Raw genomic sequence first — 21,654 nt, forward strand, 5'->3', positions numbered from 1 at the left:
GCACCAATGTGTCGAAGGAAACACTGTGCTCCTGTCAACCTTGGTTAGCGCACACTGCGCCCGGCCCGCCACAGGAGTCGCTGGTGCGCGATGAGACAAGGACATCCCTACCTGCCAAACCCTCCCTAACCCGGACAACACTAGGCCAATTGTGCATCGCCCCACGGACCTCCCGGTCGCGGCCGGTTACGACAGAGCCTGGGCGCAAAAACCCAGAGTCTCTGATGGCACAGCTGGCGCTGCAGTATGTGTCAGGCTATTCTGACACATGTTCCAGAAGTCCATTTGACATATTGATGGAGTTCTAGATGTGATGTTACTCACTTCAATTTGTACAACAGTAAAACAATTATAATAAAACATTTAGTCCTACTCTTATTTTTTAAACAGCTCCAGATGAAAGATTGCTTGCACTATAGGACGTTAATAACACCTGCGTGCAAGAGTCAGTACATCCTGTTAGAGAGAGCTATACAAGGGAACAAACAAGAATGTTCATTTGCTAACTTTAATTATCGTTAACATCAACTGTATGAAAGCATGCAAAAATGACTTCTTTAGGATGGTAAATATTTGCATTGTAACAACCACATTTCAGCTGAGCACATAGGTGTAATATTTGTAGAAACACAGAGCTAACCATACAAAAGGCATTCAGACTATTAAGAGTACAGTCATGAATAGACAATGAACCCTATGTTAACAACAGACACAAACAACATGCAGTTGGGATAAGACAAAAGTTTTTAAAAACTAACACATGGTTTGTACTGTTATTATATGATATATAAAGGTTTATCACTAATCTTTCTAAAAGACTGTATCGGGGTGAGCTCTTTCATTTGGATCTTTCTTCAAATACATTACATTAATATTACATATTATGTGAAGATACAGCAAAGAGTTTTCTTTAAACAGGTCTGTCCTTTAATTTAAACAGGTCAATCAGAAAAAAACAAAAAAACAAAGAAAGAATGGTGTGGGAGCAGGTTTACCAGCAGGCCTATGCAAATGTACCATCATCTTCAGTAAGGTCCTCCAACTCTCCTTCTACGTTTCCATCCAACTCTGCGACTCTGCTTGATTTCCTGCGGGCAACATATGTTTTATTCTCCCCAATGATGAAATCGGGGCAAGCGGGACAACTATGGATCGGTCTCCGTACAACTGAAATTCCACAATTTGAACACGCATATCTCCTGTCCCATTTGAGATACAGTCATTATATTTTGTACATACAGTGCCTTGCAAAAGTATTCCGACGCCTTGGATATCATCACATTTTATTCTGTTACAAAGTGGGATATAAAAATATTTATTTTTAAGATGAATCTAAATACAATTACTAAAATATAGTCGTTGCACAAGTATTCAGCTCCCTGAGTCAATGCATGCTACAAACACCTTTGGAATCAATTACAGCTGTAAGCCTTCTTTGGTAAGTCTAGAAGAGCTTTGCACACCTGGATTGTGCAATATTTTCCCATTATTCTTGTCAAAACTCTTCATGCTCTGGCAAGATGTTGGGGATCATGGCGAAACAGAAATGTGCAAGTCTTGCCATAGATTTTCAAGCAGACTTAAGTCAAAAATGTAACTTGGCCACTCAGGGACATTCACTGTCTTCTTGGTAAGAAACTCCAGTGTAGATTTGACCTTGTGCAATAAGTTTGCCATGAGGTAGCAGAGAGAACAGTCTATGACTATGGTGGCTGGAGTCGTTGATAGTTTTTAGGGCATTCCTCCTTTTTAGGGCCTGGTATAGAGGTCCTGGATGGCAGGAAGCTCGGCCCCAGTGATGTAGTGGGCCTTACGCACTACCCTCTGTAGTGCCTTGCGAACGGAGGCCGAGCAGTTGCCATACCAGGCAGTGATGCAACCAGTCAGGAAGCTCTCGATAGTGCAGCTGTAGAACCTTTTGAGGATCTGAGGACCCATGACAAATCTTTTCAGTCTCCAGAGGGGGAATAGGTTTTGTCATGCCCTCTTCATGACTGTCTTGGTGTGCTTGGACCATGTTAGTTTGTTGGTGATGTGGACACCAAGGAACTTAAAGCTCTCAACCTGCTCCACTACAGCCCTGTCGATGAGAATGGGGTCACGCTCGGTCCTCCTTTTCCTGTAGTCCACAATCATCTCCTTTGTCTTGAGCACGTTGAGTGAGAGGTTGTTGTCCGGGCACCACACGGCCAGGTCTCTGACCTCCTCCCTATAGGCTGGCTCGTCGTTGTCGGTGATCAGGCCTACCACTGTTGTGTCATCGGCAAACTTAATGACGGTGTTGGAGTTGTGCCTGGCCATTCATTCATGAGTGAACAGGGAGTACAGGAGGGGACTGAGCACGCACCCTTGAGGGGCCCCAGTGTTGAGGACCAGCGCAGCGGATGCGTTGTTACCTACCCTGACCAACTGGGGGCGGCCCGTCAGGAAGTCCAGGATCCAGTTGCAGAGAGAGGTGTTAGGTCCCAGTGTCCTTAGCTTATTGATGAGCTTTGAGGGCACTATGGTGTTGAACGTTGAGTTGTAGTCAATGAAAGCATTCTCACATAGGTGTTCCTTTTGTTCAGGTGGGAAAGGGCAGTGTGGAGTGAAATAGATCTTTGAATCTGTTAAGGCGGTATGCAAATTGGAGTGGGTCTAGGGTTTCTGGGATAATGTGATGTGAGCCATCACCAGCCTTTCAAAGCACTTCATGGCCACAGTGCTATGGGTTGGTAGTCATTTAGGCAAGTTACCTTAGTTTTCTTGGGCACAGGTACCATGGTGGTCTGTTGTTGGTATTACAGACTTGGACAGGAAGAGTTTGAAAATGTCAGTGAAGCCACTTGCCAGTTGGTAGTCCGTAATAGTTTTCAAGCCCTGACACATCCGACGAGCGTCAGAGCGGGTGTAGTACAATTCGATCTTAGTCCTGTATTGACACTTTGCGGTTTGCCGGAGGGCATAGCGGGATTTCTTATAAGCTTCCGGGTTAAAGTCCCGTTCCTTGAATGCGGCAGCTCTAGCCATTATCTCAGTGTGGATGTGTCCTGTAATCCATGGCTTCTGGTTGGGGTATGTACGTACGGTCACTATGGGGACGATGTCATCAATGCACTTATTGATGAAGCCAATGACTGATGTGGTGTACATCTCAATGCCATAGGAAGAATCCCGGAAAATATTCCAGTCTGTCCTAGAAAAACAGTCCTGTAGTTTAGCATCTGCTTCAACTGACCAATTTTTTATTGACCGAGTCACTGGTGCTTCCTGCATACATTTTTGCTTGTAAGCAGGAATCGGAAGGACCTCTGTCCTCTTTTCCTCCGTCATCTCTTCAAGCAAATTACGGGGATTTTGGCCTGTTCCTTGGAAAGCAGTATGTAGTTCACATCGGGCTCGTCGGACTCTTTTGCCAGTTCGTGGTGAGTAATCGCTGTTCTGATGTCCATACGTTATTTTGAATCATAAGAGACGATAGCAGCAACATTATGTACAAAAGTTTTAAAATAAGCTACATACAACGCAAAAGACTTGACATAAAAACACAATCGTTTAGGAGCACTTAAAATGTCAGCCATCTTCTCCGGCGCTGTCAATCACAGTTGATGTCCTAATGAAAGGTGAATTCCCTTCCCAGTCTCTGGTGTACAGTAAACTGAAGTAGGGTCCTCTAGGATTTTGCCTGTGCTTAGCTCTATCCCCTTTCTTTTTGTCCTGAAAAACTCCCCAGTATTTGCCAAGCATACCCATACCATGAGGCAGCCACCACCATGCATGAAAATAAGGAGCCAGTTACTCAGTGATGTGTTGTGTTGGATTTGCCACAAACATAAGGCATTGCAATATTACTTTAATACCTTGTTAAAACCAAGATGTACGTTTTTATAATTTATGTCAGTATTGTGGAGTACTACAATGTTGTTGATCCATCCTCACTTTTCTGCCATCACAGATGGCAGCTGTTTTAAAATCACCAATGGTCTCGTGGTAGGATCTCTGAGCAGTTTCATTCCTGTCCGAAAACTCAGTTCAGAAGGAGGACTATACCTTTGATGTGTCTGGGTGGTTTAATATATAATCCACAGCATAATTATTAACTTTACCATGCTTAAAGAGATATTCAATGTGTAATTTGTTATTGTTACCCATCTACCAATCACTGCCCTTCTTTATGAGGCTTTCAAAAAGCTCTCTGGTATTTGTAGTTTTATCTGTGCTTGAAATGTAATACTTGACTGAGGGACCTTACAGATGTTGTATGTATGGGGGACAGAGGAAGGGTTAGTCATTTAAAAAATAATGTAAAAACCCTATTATTTCAAACAGAGTGAGTCCTTGTAACTTATTATGTGATTTGTTAAGCAATATTTCACTCCTGAACTAATTTAGGCTTGCCTAAAAATGGGCTGAATACTTATGCAAAGACTATATTTTAGTTATATAATATATACAGTATATATAATTGTCTTCCACTTTGATATTACACTACATTACTCATGCTGCCAAACATACCCTCGTAAAACTGACTATCCTACCGATCCTCGACTTCGACGATGTCATTTGCAAAATAGCCTCCAACACTCTACTCAACTAATTGGATCCAGTCTATCACAGTGCCATCCGTTTTGTCTATCACAGTGCCATCAGCTTTGTCACCAAAGCTCCATATACTACCCACCACTGCGACCTGTACGCTCTCGTTGGCTGGCCCTTGCTTCATACTCCTCGCCAAACCCACTGGCTACAGGTGATTGACACAGTCTATCACACAGTCTTTCTTCTAATATCTATAAGCATTTGCTAGGTAAAGCCCCGCCTTATCTCAGTTCACTGGTCACCATAGCAACACCCACCACACCCACCATAGCACGTGCTCCAGCAGGTATATCTAACTGGTCACCCCCAAAGCCAGTTCCTGCTTTGGCTGCCTTTCCTTCCAGTTCTCTGCTGCCAATGACTGGAACGAACTGCAAAAATCCCTGAAGCTGGAGACTCATATCTCCCTCACTAACTTCAAGCACCAGCTGTGAGAGCAGCTCACAGATCATTGCACCTGTATATAGCCCATCTGTAAATAGCCCATCCAACTACCTCATAGCTCATACTGTATTTATTTATTTATTTATTTAGCTCCTTTGCACCCCAGTATCTCTACTTGCACATTCATCTTCTGCACATCTATCACTCCAGTGTTTAATTGCTATATCGTAATTACCTCGCCACTATGGCCTATTTTACTGCCTTACCTCCCTTACCTTACCTCATTTGCACACACTGTATATATACTTTTTCTACTGTATTATTGACTGTATGTTTGTTTATTCCATGTGTAACTCTGTGTTGATATATGTGTCTAACTGCTTTGCTTTATCTTGGCCAGGTCGCAGTTGTAAATGAGAACTTGTTCTCAACTGGCCTACCTGGTTAAATAAAGGTTAAATAAATAAAACATTTAAACAGAGTATTTTGTGTAGATTGACAAAAAAATGACAATTAAATCCATTTAATCCCAATATCTAACATAATAAAACGTGAAGAAATCCAAGGGGTGTTCCATAAAGACCTACCAGCTTGACCCATTACAATTTCCAGAAATTATACTTTTTGTCCCCCAGCAAGTTTTGAACAAGCATATGTCCTGTCCCTTTTGAGCTACAGTCATTACATTTTGTACAAATTAGCATCTCCTCATGATCCTGTTTTATATCAATGCATCTCCCTATCAGGCAGTGGAGCTCATTCTCTGACATCCCGTCCATTGTGACCTATCCAGTTTTGATTTCCAAGGGGAAAAATACTTGATTGTTTTTTATCTTTCTCATTAATCCACGCAACAAACGTGAATAATTGGCACTCATTGGCCCAATGGGGGTGCTGCATAATTTGTGGGGGACAACATATTTACTCTTGTTAAAGGCAACTAGAAGGGGGAAGGGTCATGACAAGAAGAACATTGCATTAAATGCAATGCATGTCAGGAACAGCATTACGCATCAAGTCCAATACACATAAACTCTCAGCAGCGATAGTGCTGAGACCATAGAATACAATCACATAGAGTAGAATGACAGTGATCAAACCCCAGAAGAAGCCCTGTTAGCAAAAGACTAAGGTTACGTCCCAATTCCAAATTGCACCATATTCTCTATATAGTGTGTACTACTTTGACCAGGGCTCTTACCTCAACGAAGGATGAACCTTGGATTCCAAAATCCCCCAAGAGTCTCTGCAACAGGTAACAGATAGACAAGAACAGGACAATATCAGCAAATATGTGCTTGTTAAAGTACGTCAATACAATTGAATCATAAAGTTACATTACATGATGGAGATGAATAAACAACGCATATCACAATATTCCAAAATACAATCATGGGAAAACAGTTTGGAAAGCAAATGGCTATTGCTGTAAACAGAAGTCAAAGACAATACTATAATCTGCCTTTTAGTTATCAAAATTCTCTACTTAATTGAGAGAACAGTATAGCCTATCTTCTTGGCGCTAGCAGAGAGCATCGGTCATATGCGTTGAGACAACGCATTATCAATGACCCAAGCCCAGCTCATTTAATCCCTACCATTGTGTCGCTGAGCTGTCATATGCTTCAGCAAATGTACATTATCCCAGGGGTGTTGGAAGGCACAATATAAGCAACCTAATTTATGTCCCTCTTACTGCCTTGAATGCCTCTGCTGATCCTACAGCTATTATATGCAGTAGTCATATGCCTATGAACCAGAGTTATACTGGTAGCACTGAGGTGGTGTGCCCTAGCAGGAAGTCTACTGTGTGCAGCTCACACTGCACTAACATAAATAACCCAAGCATGTCTACCTCTGCTAAGCTTCCCAGTAAAGCAAGAAAAACATTCAAGAATCCCAGAAAAGTGCTACAAATAGCCCACATTAACATGTAGTTTAAGAAAGAAGGTTCATGAAATCAATAATTTGCTAGTAACAGATGACATTCATATTCTGACAATCTCTGAAACTCACTTAGATAATACTGTTGATGATACAGTGGTAGCATTACATGTTTATAACAAAAATGCCAAAGGTGGAGGTGTGGCTGTTTGTATTCAGAACCACATTCCTGTAAAGCTTAGAGAGGATCTCATGTTAAGCAGGTTAATCTGCCTCACCTAAAGCCTATTCTGGTGGGAAGCTGCTATAGACCACCAAGTGTTAAGTGTTAACAGTCAGTACCTGGATAACATGTGTGAAATGCTTGATAATGTATGTGATATCAATAGAGAGGTATATTTTCTGGGTGATTTAAATATTAAATGGCTGCCCACTCAAGAGAAAGGAACTAGTGCCTGCAACCTGGTTCAGGCTATCAATCAACCTACCAGGGTAGTTACAAACAGCACAGGAATGAAATCCTGTATTGATTACATCTTTACTAATGCTGCAGAAAACTGTTTGAAAGCAGTATCCAAATCCATCGGATGTAGTGATCACAATATAGTAGCCATATCTAGGAAAACCAAAGTTCCAAAGGCTGGGCCTAATATAGTGTATATGAGGTCATACAATTGGTTTTGTAGCGATTCCTATGTTGTTGATAAAGAATATTTATTGGTCCGTGGTGTGTAATGAGGAGCAACCAGATGCTGCACTTGACACATTTATGAAATTGCTTATCCCAGTTACTAATAAGTATGCACCTGTCATGACGTTGGCCTGGGGGGAGGTTTATGACAGTCATAAATGCCTCTTCCCCCCCCCCCCTTTTTCCTCTCTCTACCCTACTGATGTTACATTTGCAAAACCTTAACATAGAGATTCTGGGAACAGCAGAAGGTGGGGGGAAATTAACTATATTCTGGTAATCCGACCAATTGAACATATGCGGTGGTACTTAATGAATATGATGTCAGTTCGGTTGTCATCTGAGACATTCTCATCAATGATAAGATGACATAAACTCCACAGTGGAAAGTCTACACATCAGAGTTATCGGATTCACATGGAATTGTTGTTCAAGTTAAATGTTTGAATATGAAATCATTCTTGATGGGATGAAATGTGATTTTAGCTTCTAAATTGTGAGATTTGGGTTTTCATAAGGTAGAGCTCTGCTCAATCAGTTGCCCGCCCCTGTGAAAGGACATGGCCTATAAAACTTTTCTAACACACCCTCCTCTCACTTCCTATATAAAGCCTTGACGACAATATAACCTCCTGTTCCGAGGATGTGGGGACGACTGTCACGTTCTGACCTTTATTTCCTTTGTTTTGTATTTATTTAGTATTGTCAGGGCGTGAGTTGGGTGGGCAGTCTATGTTTGTTTTTCTATGTTTTGGGGTATTTCTATGTTTCGGCCTAGTATGGTTCTCAATCAGAGGCAGGTGTCATTAGTTGTCTCTGATTGAGAATCATACTTAGGTAGCCTGGGTTTCACTGTGTGTTTGTGGGTGATTGTTTATGTCTCTGTGTTTGCACCAGATAGGACTGTTTAGGTTTTCGCACATTTATTGTTTTGATAGTTATTTCATGTCTAGTTCCTTTATTAAAGAACATGAATAACCACCACGCTGCATTTTGGTCCGCTTCTCCTTCACCACAGGAAAACCCTTACAGAATCACCCACCACAACAGGACCGGCGTGGATGGAAGCCCGAGAGTCAGCCCCAAAAAATTATTGAGGGCGGCACACAGGAAGTGTGGCGAAGCCAGGTAGGAGGCCTGCGCCAACTTCCTGTGCTTACCGGGGGGCTGGAGAGACCGGGCAGGCACTGTGTTATGCTGTGAATCGCACGGTGTCCCCAGTGCGGGTGCATAGCCCGGTGCGGTACATTCCAGCTCCGCGTATCGGCCGGGCTAGAGTGGGCATCGAGCCAAGTGCCATGAAGCCGGCTCTACGCATCTGGTCTCCAGTGCGTCTCCTTGGGCCGGCTTACATGGCACCAGCCTTGCGCATGGTGTCCCCGGTTCGCTTGTATAGCCCAGTGCGGGCTATTCCACCTCGCCACACTGGCAGGGCGACCGGGAGCATGCAACCAGGTAGGGTTGGGCAGGCTCGGTGCTCAAGAGCTCCAGTGCACCTGCACGGTCCGGTCTATCCGTCACCACCTCCACGCACCAGCCCTCCAGTCGCAGCCCACCGCACCAGGCTGTCTCTCCGGCTCATCCTTACAGGGGTTCCCGCCTGTTCAGCGCTGCCGGAGCCTTCCTCCTCTCCAGCGCTGTCGGAGTCTCCCGCCTCTCCAGCGCTGCCAGAGCCTTCCTCCTCTCCAGCGCAGCCGGAGTCTCCCGCCTGTTCGGCGCCATCTGAGCTACCCATCTGCCCAGCGCCGCCTGAGCCACCCGTCTGCCCAGCGCCGCCTGAGCCACCCGTCTGCCCAGCGCCGCCAGTGCCGCCAGTCTGCCCAGCGCCGCCAGTGCCGCCAGTCTGCAAGGGGCCGCCTGTGCCGCCAGTCTGCAAGGGGCCGCCAGTGCCACCAGTCAGCCAGGGGCCGCCAGTGCCGCCAGTCAGCCAGGGGCCGCCAGTGCCGCCAGTCAGCCAGGGGCCGCCAGTGCCGCCAGTCAGCCAGGGGCCTCCAGTGCCGCCAGTCAGCCAGGGGCCTCCAGTGCCGCCAGTCAGCCAGGGGCCGCCAGTGCCGCCAGTCAGCCAGGGGCTGCCAGTGCCGCCAGTCAGCCAGGGGCCGCCAGTACTGCCAGGGGCCGCCAGTGCCGCCAGTCAGCCAGGGGCCGCCAGTGCCGCCAGTCAGCCAGGGGCCGCCAGAGCCCCTCAGCCCAGAGCCACCAGAGCCCCTCAGCCAAGAGCCCCTGCCCCTCAGCCAAGAGCCCCTGCCCCTCAGCCAGAGCTTCCGCCCCTCTGTCCAGAGCTTCCGCCCCTCTGTCCAGAGCTTCCGCCCCTCTGTCCAGAGCTTCCGCCCCTCTGTCCAGAGCTTCCGCCCCTCTGTCCAGAGCTTCCGCCCCTCAGTCCAGTGGGGTCATTTAGAGGGGTCGCCGTGGTTAGGAGGCCACGGAAGCAGACAATAAGGCGGACTAAGACAATGGTGAAGTGGGGTCCGCGTCCCGCGCCAGAGCCGCCACCGCGGACAGACGCCCACCTAGACCCTCCCCTATAGGTTAAGGTTTTGCAGCCGGAGTCCGCACCTTTGGGGGGGGGTACTGTCACGTTCTGACCTTTATTTCCTTTGTTTTCCATTTATTTAGTATGGTCAGGGTGTGAGTTGGGTGGGCAGTCTGTTTGTTTTTCTATGTTTTAGGGTATTTCTATGTTTCGGCCTAGTATGGTTCTCAATCATAGGCAGGTGTCATTAGTTGTCTGGGTTTCACTGTGTGTTTGTGGGTGATTGTTCCTGTCTCTATGTTTGCACCAGATAGGACTGTTTAGGTTTTCGCACATTTATAGTTTTGTTAGTTATTTCATGTCTAGTTCCTTTATTAAAGATCATGAATAACCACCACGCTACATTTTGGTCCGCTCCTCCTTCACCACAGGAAAACCCTTACAACGACGGTCCTATGTCAGAATGGTTCAGATAATAACTACAGAACGAAGCCAACATCAGCGTGAGTTTGAACTTTGAACTCTTATTCACTACAGAAGTGATACCTCCTAGCCGTTGAGTTAGTAACAGCCGCTGCAAACGAGGGTTAGGAAGGAACAGAAAGAGTATCCCGTCTATCACACAACGAAGTTACTACAACGTATCCAATTGACAACCAAAGACATTCTTTAAAGGACAAAGGACTCGGTTGGACAACACGGCCTTCCATCTACCACCAACCTACCGAAGCACAGCTCAGAGTACATTTTTATTGCATTTTCCTTTTCCAAATGGGAGGTAATTTAGAATGCATAAGATACTGTATTTACGATAGCACAGCTTCGCCCTTTGTTCCTCAATCTTCCCGCTCTTTCACTCAAACCCAGCCCCTTTTCTTTTGTGTAACAAGCTGTTGTCACATTCTGACCTTAGTTCCTTTGTTTTGTCTTTGTTTTAGTATGGTCAGGGCGTGAGTTGGGATGGGCAGTCTGTTTGTGTTTCTATGTTGGTTTTTGAGTTTGGCCTGGTATGGTTCTCAATCAGAGGCTGGTGTTGTTCGTTGTCTCTGATTGAGAATCATACTTAGCTAGCCTTTTTCCACCTGTGTTTCATGGGTGTTTATTTTCTGTTTTGTGGTTCATCACTAGACAGGACTGTTTCGTTGTTTTTTTTCTTCGTAGTTGTTATTCTGTTTCGTTTTCAGATTAGATTATATAAAAAATCATGAACATTTACCACGCTGCACCTTGGTCCTCACCTTATTCCACCGACGACGGCCGTTACAGCTGTCATCTGTTCTGTGTGAATAGTCAATAAATAATTAAACCCAATTTTGTATTGCTGATTCAACTTGTTAGCCAGGGTTCGTGCAGATAACCAAGAATTTACAACTTTCAGATGAGACTGAATTAAGATGATTAATATTGACTGCTATTGATGTCAAATATTACTAGGTCTTTAAGAGTTTATTCGGAAGATAACAACTCTATAAATATTATTTTGTGGTGCCCCGACTCTCTAGTCAATTACATTTACATGATTAGCTCAATCAGGTAATATTAATTACGGAGAAATGATTTTATAGAATAGCATGTCATATCACTTAATCCGGCATAGCCAAAGACACGACACACCCAATAACAAAATGAATGTAAAAATGGTTATGTCCCTGTGGATTGATGAGGAATTGAAAAACTGTATGGTTGAGGGAAGAGGCAAAAAAAATGGGAAATATGTCTGGCTGTACAACCGATTGGCAAACGTACTGCAAATTGAGAAATCATGTGACTAAACTGAATTAAAAGAAGAAGAAACGACACTATGAAAGAATTATAAATGACATAAAGTATGACAGTAAAAAGCTTTGGAGCACCTTAAATGACATTTTGGGCAGAAATGCAAACTCCTCTCCATCATTCATTGAATCAGATGGCTTATTCATCAGAAAACCCTTATATTGCCAAAAACTTTAATTATTTTCTTCATTGGCAAGATTAGCAAATGTAGGCATGACATGCCAGCAACAAACGCTGACACTATACATCCTAGTATATCTGACCAAATTATAAACAATGACAAGCCACCGGGGGGTCTGACAACTTGGATGGAAAATTACTGAGGATAATAGGAGATTATATTTTCAGATATTCAATTTAAGCCTACTAGAAAGTGTGTGCCCTCAGGACTGGAGGGAAGCAAATGTTATTCCCCTACCTATGGATAGTAAAGCCCCCTTCACTGGCTCAAATAGCAGACCAATTAGCTTACTACCAACCCTTTGTAAACTTTTGGCAAAACTGGTGTTTGACCAGATACAAGGCTGTTTTACAGTAAACAAATTGACAGGGTTTCAGCATGCTTATAGAGAAGGACATTCAACAAGCACAGCACTTACACAAATGACTGATGATTGGCTGAGAGAAATTTCCAATAAAAAGATTGGGGGCTGTTTTGTTAGATTTTAGTGCGGCTTTTGACATTATCGATGTTGCTGGTAAAATGTATGTGTTATGGCTTAACACCCTCTACTGTATTGTGGATAAAGAGTTATCTGTCTAACAGAAGACAGAGGGTGTACTTTAATGGAAGCCTCTCCAACAAAATACAGGTAGAATCAGGAATTCCACAGGGCAGCTGTCTAGGCCTCTTACTTTTTTCAATATATACTAAATTTTCAAATGAATAATGTGGTAATTGAGCAAGTTGAGGAGACTAAACTGCTTGGAGTAATCCTGGATTGTAAACTGTCATGGTCAAAACATATTGATACAACAGTAGCTAGGATGGGGAGAGGTCTGTTCATAATAAAGTGTTACTCTGCCTTAACAACACTATCAACAAGGCAGGTCCTACAGGCCCTAGTTTTGTCACACCTGGATTAATCTTCAGTTGTGTGGTCAGATGCCACAAAGAGGGGACTTAGGAAAATTGCAAATGGCTCAGAACAGGGCAGCACGGCTGGCCCTTATATGTACAAAGAGAGCTAACATGAATAATATGCATGTCAATCTCTCCTGGCTCAAAGTGGAGGAGAGATTGAGTACTACATAGAGCCATGACTACAGTACATGGAGCTCCATTCCACATCAAGTAACTCATGCAGCAGTAAAATTATATAAGAATACACCTTATGGAACAGCGGGGACTGTGAAGCAACAAAAACAGGCACAGACACATGCATACAAACACACGATAACATACGTACTATACACACAGGCACATGGATTTTGGTTATAGATATGTGGTAGTAGAGTAGAGGCACTTCACAAATTAAGTTAATTAGTGAACTAGTGAAATATAGGATCTCTGTGGTGTGGAAGGAAAGAGCTAACTACACCACAGCATTACATCACTTCCAGTGTGTTATATGCAGCTTGTTGACTCGGCGCCTTCCTACAGGCAAGCCGCACATAACACCCTGGACCAGAACTAGCTAATTAGCTACATCACTTCACAATAAGGTATAATTAGTTGTGGCAGAGGCACCAAACAACTCCCAGTACACTTACTGTACACCCAGCCTGACTTTTTGGAAAACAAACGCAGCTGGCAGCACACCATTAGCTCTGCTTTCCTCAGGGCTTTCCTCTTAGCTTTTTAGGAGGGGCCAAATGCTTTTGCTACAGATACAGGTAACTGTCAAAATAAAGGAAACACCAACACACCAAATAAAGGAAACACCAACATAAAGTCATATTAGGGCGTTGGGCCACGATGAGCTGCCAGAACAGCTTCAATGCACCTTGGCATAGATTCTACAAAGTGTCTGGAACTCTATTGGAAGGATGCGACACCGTTCTCGTACGAGAAATTCCATAATTTTGTGTTCTGTTGATGGTTGTGAAAAACACTCTCAGGCCCTGCTCCAGAACCTCCCAAAAGTGCTCAATTGGGTTCAGATCTGGTGACTGAGATGGCCATGGCATATACAGTGGGGCAAAAAAGTATTTAGTCAGCCACCAATTGTGCAAGTTCTCCCACTTAAAAAGATGAGAGAGGCCTGTAATTTTCATCATAGGTACACTTCAACTATGACAGACAAAATGAGAAAAAAAATATCCAGAAAATCACATTGTAGGATTTTGAATGAGAGGGAGTATTTTGAATTTATTTGCTAATTATGCACTCATTACCTGTATTAATGGCACCTGTTTGAACTTGTTATCAGTATAAAAGACACCTGTCCACAATCTCAAACAGTCACACTCCAAACTCCACTATGGCCAAGACCAAATAGCTGTCAAAGGACATCAGAAACAAAATTGTAGATCTGCACCAGGCTGGGAAGACTGAATCTGCAATAGGTAAAAAGCTTGGTTTGAAGAAATCAACTGTGGGAGCAATTATTAGGAAATGGAAGACATACAAGACCACTGATAATCTCCCTTGATCTGGGGATCCACGCAAGATCTCACCCAGTGGGGTCAAAATGATTACAAGAAGGGTGAGCAAAAATCCCAGAACCACCTAGTGAATGACCTGCAGAGAGCTGGGACCAAAGTAACAAAGCCTACCATCAGTAACACACTACGCCGCCAGGGACTCAAATCCTGCAATGCCAGACATGTCCCCCTGCTTAAGCCAGTACATGTCCAGACCCGTCTGAAGTTTGCTAGATAGCATTTGGATGATCCAGAAGAAGATTGGGAGAATGTCATATGGTCAGATGAAACCAAAATAGAACTCGTCGTGTTTGGAGGACAAAGAATGCTGAGTTGCATCCAAAGAACACCATACCTACTGTGAAGCATGGGGGTGGAAACATCATACTTTGGGGCTGTTTTTCTGCAAAGGGACCAGGACGACTGATCCGTGTAAAGGAAAGAATGAATGGGGCCATGTATCGTGAGATTTTGAGTGAAACCTCCTTCCATCAGCAAGGGCATTGAAGATGAAACGTGGCTGGGTCTTTCAGCATGACAATGATCCCAAACACACCGCCCGGGCAACGAAGGAGTGGCTTCGTAAAAGGCATTTCAAGGTCCTGGAGTGGCCTAGCCAGTCTCCAGATCTCAACCCCATAGAAAGTCTTTGGAGGGAGTTGAAAGTCTGTGTTGCCCAGCAACAGCCCCAAAACATCACTGCTCTAGAGGAGGTCTGCATGGAGGAATGGGCCAAAATACCAGCAACAGTGTGTGAAAACCTTGTGATGACTTACAGAAAACGTTTGACCTCTGTCATTGCCAACAAAGGGTATATAACAAAGTATTGAGATAAACTTTTGTTAATGACCAAATACTTATTTTCCACCATAATTTGCAAATAAATTCATTAAAAATCCTACAATGTGATTTTCTGGATTTTTTTTCTCTCATTTTGTCTGTCATAGTTGAAGTGTACCTATGATGAAAATTACAGGCCTCTCTCATCTTTTTAAGTGGGAGAACTTGCACAATTGGTGGCTGACTAAATACTTTTTTTCCCCACTGTAGTTTACACCAGGGCTCCCCAACTGGTATCCCATGGGTGGTTTTATTTGGCCCGCCAAGTTTTCTGAACAAAAACATTTTTTTTATCTTCAAACACCAGGAAATCAGCTTCAAGTGATTACAATTTTGGAAATCTGTTCCCATGTATTCCCATGCATAATAAAGAGACACACGATCGTATACAAATGTAAGCAAGGTTTGAAATCATTATGTTTTAGTCAAATATTAGATCTGCTTGGGCTTCTTGCAGTCAATTTGCAGTCTACAAATGATTTGTAATTATGCTCCACCCCCCCCCCCGACCATCCAATCTAGTTGATGATCCTGCTTTACACCATTTTCATGCTCATCAAACCATCCAGTGATCACTCGTGCCCTGTGGATGGGGGAATTGTCATCCTATGTTAATTCCATTTACAGTAGCCTATATTTCTAACCAACTCTGTGTATTTCTGTCACTTTGTTTTATTTAGTTTGTTTCCTAATCCCAAAGTCTTCAGATAGAGAAACCAGATAAGGAGGATTTCTAGGGGACTTACGCAAGGAATCCTCCTGGAGCAGACATGGACCTCTCTGCCCTCCTGTTCTGACACACAAATGGGTTACTGAAGGACCTCTTCCTCAGCATGGACTTCACCAGGATCTAATGTGGGGAAAGAGAGTGTCACAGGGTGTCCCAAATGGCACCCTATTGTCTATATAGTGCACTACATTTGACCAGAAGACCTGGTCAAAAATAGTGCACTATATTAGGAATAGGGTGCCATTTAGGACAGAGAACTACTCTATCAATTTGCCTTATGACTTAACTTTGCCCTGACCATATGTCTTGACCTGGAAAACTCAAGTTTTTCCTGTTGTAGGTCCCAGACTTTTCCCCTTATTAAGACACAGATGTTCAGGAAAAACTACAGTCCCTGTTTGTGATAGATGAGTAATTAAGTAAGTCTTGTCCGAGCCAGAACGGCTCATAGGGCAGGAGCCTATCTCCTGTACATCCCCTGGACAGGACACTAGTGAACTGACTCACCACAGCGGACAGACTGGGGATGAGTTTGATAGAGTTCTGGACCTCCTCCTCAGTGACCTCCACCACGGTGCAGTGTTCCTCCTCCAGGGGTAGAAGGTCAGTGCCATCCTCCGTCACCCACGGGTGCTCCTGGTAACACACAGGACAGGGAGGACAATAGTCACACAACACATGAGACAGCTCTACTGGGACAACTCTACTACTGTAACATTTCATAATTTGAAATGTCAAAGATGGTTTCATGGACTGTTTTTTTTAAAGCACCATTGAAGGTCTAGCTCTGCCCGCTTTCACCTTGATTTCAGGAATGGTGATCCTTGTATAAGGATTTTTATCCAGCATCCTTACAATAAGATCCTTCAACTCCTTGCAAACATCCGGCCTGTGGTACCAAAGAGTGACTGAGATGAATACCCACCAAACCATCTACAGTACAGTAACTAGAGTAGTAGTGAATGGCTAAGAACAATAAAACAATACGATTACTATGTTTTTATCACATGCTATTACATGCCATATTGTGAAGTTCTACCCATATTTCAGAGAGGTGCATGTAGTGCAGACTAAATATTTGGACATTGCTTTTACATGGTAAATAGTGTCCCTTAGTGGAACTCACATGTCTGGGAACTCCACAGGCCTGTTCCTGATCTTATTGTGCAGGCCAATGATGTATTCATCGATGAAAGGGCACTGAGATAGGAAGATAGTGAAGAAAAAAACATTAAAATGCTGCTATAAAGAGACAGGCTACATGCATACACATGCTGTCTGTTTCCCACATAAAGCATTCAATTGATTTATTTTAAAAGCATTATTATGTGACATGCATCGGTTGATCGAACAATATTTGTAGTCGTCAGCATAATGGACACAGTAAATCAGATGAGAAACCAGCAGGCCAAAACAATCCATGGCAGAATAGCGTACATTATGATAATAACAGAACCTACCTTCCCATAGACAAAGCAGTACAGGGTGATTCCCATGGCCCACACATCCAAGGCCTAACAAACATGAACATTGACCATTACTTTACAAAGAGAGCTTGCTGTATATTTTATAGTACAGTAAAATGTTGACCTTTGATACCAAGTACTTTTCTAATTATTTTTGATACCAGTCAATACAATACATTTTCATGGGGTAAATGCTATTTCTACAATATAATCAAATATTAATAATCTAATTAGATAAATTAGCGATTAGTGTCTAACCTTGCCAGTAAAGCTCTGTTCATGGTCAGTCATCATCTCAGGGGCCATGAAGGCTGGAGTCCCTGCTGAGCTGGACAGGAGAGCATCACTCCCCTCAAACTGGTTACTGACACCAAAGTCTGCAATCTTCACATGCCCATTGTCTCCCAGCAACAGGTTGGAAGGCTTGATGTCTCTGTGGATGATCTTCTGGTAGTGCACTGGGAGGGAGGGGTACCAGGGGAAAATGACAGGAGACACTACTTTAGCTCTTTTTTAAATCAACTTTTATACATCTATGAACAGCATTGACTGAGTAATTTAGGTCTTGATATTCAGCTTTCAAAGCACCAATTGATCCTGTCTTTTCAGAACATATCTGACGAGTGACTTTTAAACCAATGTTTTGCTAAAGCGTGAGCAGGGTTAGCAGTGTGCTGCAGGCCTCTGAGCAGAAGGCTTGTAGGTCCTACGTCCCAAATGGTACTTTATCCCCTATTTAGTGCACTACTTTTGACCATGTCCAATAGAGATCAAGGGTCAAAATTAGTGCACTATATAGGGAATAGGGTGCCATTTGAGACTAAATCCAGGTGAAGGACTCACAGTATTCAATCCCCAGGATGATGTCTCTGAAGTAGAAGCGGGCTTGTCCCTCTGTGAAAGGAGTGTCTGAGGGCACCTCCATCACTGGGCTAGAGCCAAGGAAAAGCAACAGAGACAGGCAAAGGTAATCAAGCATCACCATCATAATATTCCAAACAGTGGTCTTCCTACCACTAAAAATGCCTGAACCTTGTCATTGTTATATTATGTCCCTTAACAATGGATACCTTATATTCACAAAATTCAGTAACTGGATGAGTTATATATAAATAACTAAATTCATCCTTTCAGTGTTAAATATAATAATAACATAAGCCATTTAGCAGATGCTTTTATCCAAAATGAATTACAGTCATGCATGCAAACCCACTACCCTGGTGTTACAGGTGCCATGCTCTACCAGCTGAGCTACAAAGGACCAGTGTTATAATGTAATGAAATACAGTATATTTCAGAAAGCAGTAAAACTTACCCTTTTGGCATTAACTCAAAGGCTAGAAAATAACCAAACAGGGAATTAAAGGACTAGTCAGAGCTTACATTAGTTTCTATGTAATAAACAAACTGGATAGACTGTATTATAGTCTACAAACTATGGACCTAGTACAAGTAGATACAACAGAAAACATACATTTACCACATAACACCTTATTTCAGCATTTAGGGCACTGAGATGAATGCATACTTACCCATGTGGAGATTATCTTCAGCAGGATCATCGAGAACCTACAATTTGAAAGTGTAAATCTATTAAATTAATACAACTGCATGTAACAGTAGAACCTTTTAAATCTTCCACTTATGTATGTGTGTTCACCTCCACCAAATTGACAATGTTAAGGTGGTCTAGTTTCTTCAGGATGGCGATCTCCTGGTAGGCTCTCTCCAGTGGCCCCAGGGGTTTGGGTTGCAGTCCCTGTTCTGTGCTGGCTCCTCGAGGAGGGGGACGCCCTATAACCAACCGCCATTATATATAGTGATATATATAGTGGTGAGCATCACCAGTTCATGTTCATATCGGTTCTAAAGCACATACTTAAAAGGACTTAAAAGGAAAAATTTCACCTACGAGGAAATCCACACATCTTCATCAACTTCTTTTTTGAAAAAACTTTCATTGCCTATGAAAGGAAAGACATGATCAGTTTGCTCCTATGGTATAAGAGCCAATCAGGCCAAAACAGAGAGTTGAGTAACTGTACATGTCTCTGCTTCCACAAAGGGGATGATAAGGGATGGAATGTGCAGAGCTGAAAAGATGCTTACATAGTATTGTTCATCATCTTCATTGTAAGCTAATCTCACCACCCCATATGAGCCCTACAATAGAAAAAGAAGAAAGTCTGACAGAATCATTTTTACTTATTACACAAGAATGCTTTATGAAAAAATGTTTTCTCTTGTTGGACAAATTCAGCATCTAGTTTTGATATCCAGTTTTGTACCAGACTGAGTATTCTAACTTTTATTTTCTTACCTTTCCAATCTCATCCTTCAACTTGTATTGGTTGAGCTGGATACAATTCTAGGGAGAAACAAAGTGAAGGGTATTTAGTGGTGGGATATTGCACATTGACTACACATTATTTAGGCTCATGCCTATTTATTTTGAGACTTCATAGATGAATCCCAAATGGAACCCTATGCCCCATATACTGTTTCCTGAATGGCACCCTATTCCCTTATGGGCCCTTGTCAAAGGTAGTACACTATATAAGGAATAGGGTGCCATTTGGGACACAGCCCTGACCTCCATTTGGGATGCAGCCTTGATCTCTGACCTGGGAATCTGAGATGGACACCCGCTTGGACTCGATGGTGGGCTGTCGGGCCTCTCGCGGCTGGGTCGATCGCTCCTGCAATGATAGCTTCCTGTCTGACAATGACAGCTTCCGGCGCGCTGGTGCAGGGGGCCTTCGGTGACTGTTGGGAGGGGTCATCCGGTTGGATGCCATGCTCATGGCGGCCACCATGTCGGCCAGCTCTGCATTGTGCTCAGAGTCCAGCTCTGCCAGTCCATCAGTGTCTTCACTCATGGCTGTCCCTGTCCTTGTCCCAGTCCCGGTTTAATCACAGAGAAAGGTCAGAGATGTCACAGGGTCCAGCTAATTAGATAATTAACATTAAATTGTACATTTTAACCGACATTCACTAACGTTCTGTACTTGTACATCAAGCTGTTTCATGCTACAGAAACAGGAGATTCTGCTGTAGAGATTCTGCCCTCAGACAAGGCTTACTTAATTAACCAACATTCAACTGTAACATCTCCCTGAAATGGGAGACTACACTAACCTGGCTTTTCAACTTTGAACATATTTTCCAAACTTAATTTTGTAGAATTTAGGCATGCACATTAAGGTATTGCTCATTAAGGCATGCACATTAAGGCATGCACATTAAGGCATGCACATTAAGGCATGCACATTAACTAGCTTATTATTTAACAGGGTAAATAAGAAGGAAAAAAACGATATATCAATTGAATGAACTGTAATTGGCTTGTACATTTCTACATGTACAATACAAAACTAAATGACTATGACTTTTCATGCAAATAATATGTCTAAACACATCATAGATGACAACCACCTGAGCTCTGCTGCCTACCGATTCCTGTCAACACAAATAGCACTAACTGCAAATCCCTCCCAAATCTACCACTAAAACTTTCACACCTACAAAAATCAGATTTTCTGCAGCAAACATAGCAAATTACACAAAGGAAGCATTTTCATATTATAGTTGTTTTACTTACACACAGCTTGTGGATCCTACATTGCCTGTCAGTGTGGATGAGCTTCATGGTCTGTTCTGCTGATGTTTAAGAGAGAAAACCCCTTTGAGTCTCAGATCAGGACTTTCACTACTGAGCCAAAGACTGTAGGATTACTCCAGCCTTAAGGATAAATCCTTGCTGTATTTAGCCTCATTAAGGTTATTCAGAGGGTAGCCATCAGTATTTACATTGATAAACTTCACCCCTGGCCAGTGCAACAGGGGAAAAAGGTAAATGATTGGACATTAGGAATCATGAGGACATTAGGTGTGCGTCCCAAATGGCACCATATTCCCTATCTAGTGCACTACTTTTGACCAAACACCTATGGGCTCTGGTTAAAAGAAGTGCACTATATAGGGAAAATGGTACAATTTGGGACACATCTTATGAGTTACGGCCCGGAAACAGTTTGATCTAACAGAGACTGGAGATTGATGTTAGGAAAACCACTGGAAGTGAAGGATGACCATTGGTGGTGGAACAACCTATGCTTTCTGTGATTTCTCTATGGACAATGCTATATACATAATGGGAGTTTGCCGAGCTGAGTGCCCAAGGAGGTTCTTAAGCTTGCTGTTTACCTCAGAGCAAATTGGCTCAAGTGTTACATAAAACCCCTGGAGA

The 21,654-nt window shown here is 43.2% G+C and overlaps 1 protein-coding gene across 2 annotated transcripts; it reads right to left on the minus strand.

Moving 5' to 3' along the window:
• Positions 1 to 494: 494 nt before the first annotated feature.
• Positions 495 to 21,113, minus strand: LOC123993929 (calcium/calmodulin-dependent protein kinase kinase 1-like). 2 transcript variants are annotated; one of them, XM_046296409.1, is made up of 17 exons: positions 21,007 to 21,113; positions 20,030 to 20,292; positions 19,726 to 19,773; positions 19,515 to 19,568; positions 19,318 to 19,369; positions 19,066 to 19,199; positions 18,938 to 18,974; positions 18,721 to 18,742; positions 18,249 to 18,337; positions 17,664 to 17,863; positions 17,400 to 17,453; positions 17,066 to 17,139; positions 16,741 to 16,828; positions 16,447 to 16,575; positions 15,956 to 16,059; positions 6,164 to 6,208; positions 495 to 1,088 (listed from the first exon to the last, which is right to left on the minus strand). In XM_046296409.1, the coding sequence occupies exons 2-17, from the start codon at positions 20,282 to 20,284 to the stop codon at positions 1,004 to 1,006; spliced, it is 1,470 nt and encodes a 489-aa protein (XP_046152365.1). In that variant the 5' UTR covers positions 20,285 to 20,292; positions 21,007 to 21,113; the 3' UTR covers positions 495 to 1,003. The 2 variants fall into 2 exon arrangements, with proteins under 2 accessions (XP_046152365.1, XP_046152364.1); XM_046296408.1 differs by having other exon boundaries at positions 20,030 to 20,297; positions 21,007 to 21,100.
• Between the last annotated feature and the right edge of the window lie 541 nt (positions 21,114 to 21,654).

Source organism: Oncorhynchus gorbuscha, linkage group LG13 (genome assembly GCF_021184085.1).
Source record: "Oncorhynchus gorbuscha isolate QuinsamMale2020 ecotype Even-year linkage group LG13, OgorEven_v1.0, whole genome shotgun sequence".
NCBI lineage: Eukaryota > Metazoa > Chordata > Actinopteri > Salmoniformes > Salmonidae > Oncorhynchus > Oncorhynchus gorbuscha.

Coding starts and splice junctions, on each gene's coding strand:
- LOC123993929 (XM_046296409.1), bottom strand. CDS start 20,284: ATGAGTGAAGACACTGATGGACTGGCAGAGCTGGACTCTGAGCACAAT. Junction 18,743..18,937: donor TGAAGATAATCTCCACATGG/GTAAGTATGCAT, acceptor GTTATTTTCTAG/CCTTTGAGTTAATGCCAAAA. Junction 6,209..15,955: donor GCTCCAGGAGGATTCCTTGC/GTAAGTCCCCTA, acceptor TACCTGTTGCAG/AGACTCTTGGGGGATTTTGG.